Genomic DNA, 6,075 nt, shown 5'->3' on the forward strand with positions numbered 1-6,075 from the left:
GTATTTTAAAACGTTCCAAAGAATTTTCATTTGATTACAGTAATCAAAATCGCCAATTTCTTTAATTTTTTTCTAATTGAGATCGAGATATAAATAGAAGACCACCGAAGTCTTTCGAAACTTTCAGATCGGCAACAAAGATATCCTTGTGGTAACTAATTGAGCAGAAACTTAGTTGGTAAATCATTTCAGAAATTGCTAACTTTCGTCATTTACCGACGCGCAACTTGCGCCTTCAAAGTAATTCTTAGGTAATCCGCCAAGAGGGCGCAGTTATCAGCGCATGTTTTTCACATTCTCTTATTCCATTATCTCGGCTATCTTGTTTCCTTATTTCCCCCCTCACCATTGTCCTGCGTGTCGTCTGCTATATCAGCTATTGTGTGTCGTCTGCTAAGTACTGGAAAAAATTTATAAATTATAACTCAAAATATTAAGATTAAAAAATATTTAAAATAGGAATTGCTTGAGTATGACTACATTGTAAAGTCTTTTTTATGAGCCGAAAAACTTATTAGCTTTTCGATACAATATGACTGCTCCCTCTTTTGAAAATGCAAAAGAAGATGATGACATCGAAGATCCAGTTGATCGCATGTTGAAACAAACCGGATGCATGGAATTACATTATAAAGTCCAGGTACATAATTTTACGATCAGTTTTATTTCAAAATTCAATCATGACTGTTCATGTTTTATTATTTAAATCGATATATTACATATTTTGTAACTTCTAATATTATAGGTTAGGTTACTTTTCAAAGAATAAATTCGGCTATTAATTTTTTATCAACTTTTTATTTCATTTTTTATATAACTTACACCTTTGATTAAAAAAATGTGCGTGTCCCTAATTTTTAAAAACCTTTTTGTACATATTAAAAGCATTTATTTGATATATGTGTCATTCACAATCTTATAATTTGAAATTTAAATTTACAAATCTTTAATTTTATTTGTGGTTGATTCTGAACCAATCTATTTGTATTATTACATTTTCCGAGTAGGAAAATATAAACAATCCTAACATGCATACATTTCTAAAACTGGTAATATTTTTATCATTTTGTACAACAATTTAAATAAGGTTTCTTTCAAGAAATTGAGGTAAACATTATTTAGCCTTAATTAAAAAAGCTCTTAAAATACTCATTAGCAACCCTTGGCGATTGGAACCAATCATGAGTATAGTGTCTCTATTTGAAATTTTTATGCAAGATTGAAATGAAATCTACTTTCTTATAAATAATATTATGCAATGAAATCGGAGCATAAAAAAGATACACAATTCAAAATTATATTTCCAAACTACCTCCCTTTTGACGCATTAGACACAAATGCATGAAAAAGAAAAAAAGAACAGAGAAGAAGAAAAAAGGCAACCAAAACCAACCTCTCACTTTCTCCTTATTCTTTCTCCATCTTTTTGGCACTAAATAGAGAACCAACATGTTTCGAGGCCAATTTAGATCTCATCAGGGATCATTTATAGGAGAATTACAAGGTTTCAGGGTGCACAGTCTTCCCCTTTTTCTGCGCTCCCCTTTGTTTGAGGAATTCTCCTTTTTTCCTTTTTCAATTAAAAATACAATATTTGAATTAGGCAGAAAAATGCTCTTTGCATTGAACAAGAAAAGATTATAGAAAGTATTTGTTTCCTTACTTTGCTTGTACTAACGTTTTTAATGCTTGTACTTGAGTCCCCGCCAGCTTTAGTTTTTACACTTTCGAATTTGGATGAAGGTTTCAGCGTTTTGGTTTTTGATAAAGATGTATTTTACCCTTCGTATTTAGATATAAAATGTCTACCTTAGCAGACTGTGCAGAAAGACCAATTAGTATAAACTCATTTTAGGTCTACGGCGAGGACAAAGAAATGTTAAATCTATTTTTGCTATATTTATAAGTCAAATTTTAAAAGATGTCCCTGTTTCCCAACATTGTGGGTCAGAAAAACTTTAATGTACTTCGATTAGGTTCTTAAATACATATAAAATCCTTTAAACGTTCAAGATGTTTACATTTCTCCAAGTTCTGAACCAAAAAATGTTTTTATAAATCAATATTTCACATAGAATTATAAAATTTGTAGACTGAATTAAGAGAAACGGGTAGACGTTAGATATATATTTTAACATTATTCTGTTCTTCTAGTCTATGTTGTCAACACATTATTTAATTTTTTTCTATATGTAAAAATTATTGTTAAATCTTTCCCCTTTTCAGTGAGAAAATCACCATAGTTCCCCTTTTTTGAGCTCATTTTATGCTGCGCAACCTGAGGCTTGTTTAGCAGAATTTAAATAATGCCTGCAAATAAAACGATATATATTTTTACAAAAAGTTTCTTTGTCTAATTTTACATTCATTAATTGAAAATCGATAAACGTATGAAAATTATTTTTTATACTAAGAATAAAGAACCGTTTAACCAAAAATTAGCTTATCCCAATTTTTGTTTTGTTGATTAAAAAAAAAACCTCTCTGACAAAAATGTATTCTAAGGAAGATGCTGCATATGAAACGTGCGCATGATCTTGTTATGTACGATTTACTCATTGAGTAATATTGTAATATTTTTATCCATTAGAAATTTTATGTAAAATTTCTCTGATTTTTTCATTTTCGTAATTTTATTTTCAAATTACTTTGTATGCTTTGATATTTTCCTTAGGTCTGTGAAATTTCTTGAAATATGTGTATTGTACGATGTTTGCGTTAGCGAGGCATTAATCGATAAAGTCGTTTGAAAATCGCCTCGTTAAATGCTTCTCTCTCTAAAAAGTGAGATGGGGTTGTTTTCGAAATCTGAAAATTCCTGAGATTTCTCATGTTAGAAATCAATGTTAGTTGACGTGTACAATCGTAAAGACGTGTGAACTTTAAGTTTTTACCGTATGTTTCGATCCATAGTGGTATTTTATTTCTATGTTATAACAAAAAAATAAAAAATGTTAACGAAAATTTTCACCGAGAGGTTCATTTTCTTGTATTTAAAAAAAAATTTAGAATTATTTGTCTAATATTTTAATTTTTTAATATACATTAAAATAAAACTTCTTTCATTTGAGACTGTATTGTGACTTCTAACAAGAATCTAATTAGTGTCGTGATGACTGTAGAAATACTATTGGATTATAATGTGTACATTTATACACAGGGATTTATTTTTTTACAATTTTTAAATTTATTTAAATAGATCGTTTTTTGTTGTTTTGAATAATGAATTTCAACGAAGTTGATTGAAATGGGAAAAGGTAACTGATATTATTGGAGGACTGATTAAAAATAGCAGGGAAGTTTATTTAATTTAAAAAAAATGGAATTAGCTAATTTCATGTTAACATTTTTATTTTATTCTTTTTGTAAAACATAATTTGTATACGTTTACCAATTTTTCACTAATTAATGCAAAATTATACAAATTAACGTTTTTTTTACAAATATTTACGGTTTTATTCGCAGGTTTTATGTGAGTTTTCATTAGCATAAGATTCTATTAATCGAACCTTTTAATTTTGCTATAAATAATACCTGATGAGATCTATATTTCGAAACATGTTGGTTCTATCGTAATACAATAAAAACGGAGAAAGAATAATGAAAAAGTGAGAGGTTTTTTTTACTTTTCTCTTTTTCCCTTTATTATGTATTTATCTCTGATGAGCCGAAAAGGAAGTAGTTTAAAAATCAAATTTTGAATTATGAATCGTTTTTTGTTTTGATTTCCTTGCATAAAATTATTCATGAGAAAGCAGATTTCATTTCGATCTTAAATACAATTTAATGTTATGATTCTCTTTCTTAAAAAGCTACATTAAGAAAAAATCATTAGAATTTTTCTTGTTTAGGAATGCATAGCAGAGACCCAAGACTGGAGAAAATGTCAGGAGCACGTGCAAAAATTTAGAGAATGTATGGAAGAGTACCAACAAAAAAAGATACGAAAATCCTAAAAATGGCCTCCATTTTTAATCGGATAAAGACAGCGTTTATAAATCGGGTGCCAATGAAACCTGGCGAATGCAAAATGGTGATTGTAGTTAGAACAGACATTCCAATGGGAAAAGGAAAAATAGGTGCTCAATGTGCTCATGCTGCATTAGAATGCTATCGAAAATCGACCTCCATTGGTTCAAACCGACGAGTGTTTAATTCTTGGTTACTCTTTGGACAACCAAAAGTAGTGCTTAGGATATCGAGTGAAAAGGAACTTTTAAGTTTAGCTCAAAAATCTCGTGACTCTGGACTCATCACTGCAGTAATAAGAGATGCAGGCAGAACCCAATTGGAACCTGGTACAATTTCTGTATTAGGGATTGGGCCTGCTCCCACAAATATTGTTGACCAAGTCACATCTTCATTGAAATTACTGTAATTACGCTACAGTTAAATTTTTTGTATATTGTATTTTTCAATTTAGTAATACGTTTTATTTGAAGGACTTAAATAAATAGATTAGGACAATAGACTTTTTTTAAATCGAAAATTCGAATTATACTTAAGGATGTTCTTGGAGCACGGTCAAGTTAAATTTACTTGGTCTTTAAATGGGATTTGGGGAAGCTCATGTAATTAATAAAAAAAGTTTTCATTGCATTCATCAATGCCTTAATATGTCAAAAATATAATCCAGAAGTTTTAGAACGATATTCTACGCAATAATGGTTTTATGTTAGAGGTTTTAGGGTCTCTTGCACACAATAAAGTTCTAAGTTTTAGTCATCGTTCGAATTTTGACTGGTTTATACGATTTCAAGACGATATTTTATAGTGTTATGAAAATATGGTCCTGGAATTAAAGATTAGCAACTGATGCTGGTAAGTTAATAAAAACCTTCACCTGTATGGACTGAACATTTAAAGGCGTTTTTGTCAGACCAACTTTTTTCAAATTGGCTGTAAACATAACTCAAAAAATATGTAATCAAACATAATTTTTCAGTGAATGCATACACGCAATTAAATTCACCAACGAATAAACCTAAAAAAATTGATAAAACTTATTTTTTCGAATTAATAATAATAAAAAAACAACCGTTTTAATTAAGAGGGAAACTTAAGGCAAAATCTCTATATTTTTTCCAGAGCCGCGTATTTTTTCTAATATTTCACTTTTCCTTAGCAATCTTAGGTTTTAGGGCATAGAGTGTACACTGATTAACAATTACGATGCAGAGGTCGTGGCATTTAAATACCTATGCAACTAAACAAAAGTCAAATATATCTAAAAGTTTGATAAATTTTCATCAAGCCCTTACTTCATAAAAAAATTAGATCCAGACGACCAATATTCTAGCCGTTCCAATACTGCTCTACACGTTTGATGCAGTAAAATGGAACGTCGATGACTTGAAGCAACTTGACTGAAGCACACGCAAGATGGTGAAAAACCATTGAAGTTATCATCCCAGATTTTTCGTACCTCGTATATTTCTCCCTCGAGAAAAAGGGGGTGAAGGTTTGATGAGCTTCGAGTATCTTAATCAAAACACGGTTCTAGCTATAGCCTGCTCAGTTCTGAAAAGCACAAATTCTCTGATGCGACTCGTACATCAACATGAAGTCGTCAATGTTGCGATGTTCCTATGCCGCGCCGCAGAGGAGCTTGGTCTCCCATTTTATTCCAGCGAAACTAAACATGACTTAGCATCACTAACAGCTTCGGTGTTGAAAAGGCGTGTACAGAAAGCAAAAAAATTCACTTCTACTAAAAGAACATGCTGACAAGCGACTTCATGGTAAATTCCACGGCATTATACGGACACGGAAACAAATCTGGGCGTAGGCGGAAACGAGATACCATAGAACCAATATTGTCCAAGTGGGCTGGGCATCTATCTGTTCGAAAATGGAACTACGGTGGTTCAATTCTTCGGGGGCCCGCTTGTTTCGATTAGCGTATGGACGACGTACCATAGTGTCCCGACAACAATGATTCTGCTGATGCGGGACCAGAATGATCCTACACGGGGAATGCATGCTGTTCAACGCTGATATACCAGCAGTTCGGTAACAGCCCGCGATGCGTTAACGCATCGTGTCACGCTTCTTCCGAACTGCTGATATACCAGC

The 6,075-nt window shown here is 31.6% G+C and overlaps 2 protein-coding genes across 2 annotated transcripts; both read left to right on the plus strand.

Moving 5' to 3' along the window:
• Window positions 1–337: 337 nt before the first annotated feature.
• LOC117170222 (cytochrome c oxidase assembly factor 4 homolog, mitochondrial) lies at window positions 338–3,984 on the plus strand. Its single transcript, XM_033356836.1, has 2 exons — window positions 338–640; window positions 3,852–3,984. The coding sequence occupies exons 1-2, from the start codon at window positions 533–535 to the stop codon at window positions 3,954–3,956; spliced, it is 213 nt and encodes a 70-aa protein (XP_033212727.1). The 5' UTR covers window positions 338–532; the 3' UTR covers window positions 3,957–3,984.
• LOC117170220 (peptidyl-tRNA hydrolase 2, mitochondrial) lies at window positions 3,961–4,596 on the plus strand. The gene has a single exon (XM_033356835.1). The coding sequence runs from the start codon at window positions 4,010–4,012 to the stop codon at window positions 4,376–4,378; it is 369 nt and encodes a 122-aa protein (XP_033212726.1). The 5' UTR covers window positions 3,961–4,009; the 3' UTR covers window positions 4,379–4,596.
• Window positions 4,597–6,075: the final 1,479 nt, after the last annotated feature.

Source organism: Belonocnema kinseyi, chromosome 3 (genome assembly GCF_010883055.1).
Source record: "Belonocnema kinseyi isolate 2016_QV_RU_SX_M_011 chromosome 3, B_treatae_v1, whole genome shotgun sequence".
Classification (NCBI taxonomy): Eukaryota; Metazoa; Arthropoda; class Insecta; order Hymenoptera; family Cynipidae; genus Belonocnema; species Belonocnema kinseyi.

Excerpts from the sequence above, each read along its gene's own strand:
- LOC117170222 (XM_033356836.1), top strand. The coding sequence starts at position 533 with ATGACTGCTCCCTCTTTTGAAAATGCAAAAGAAGATGATGACATCGAA. Across the intron at positions 641-3,851 it reads AATTACATTATAAAGTCCAG|GAATGCATAGCAGAGACCCA; the intron begins GTACATAATTTT and ends TTTCTTGTTTAG.
- LOC117170220 (XM_033356835.1), top strand. The coding sequence starts at position 4,010 with ATGAAACCTGGCGAATGCAAAATGGTGATTGTAGTTAGAACAGACATT.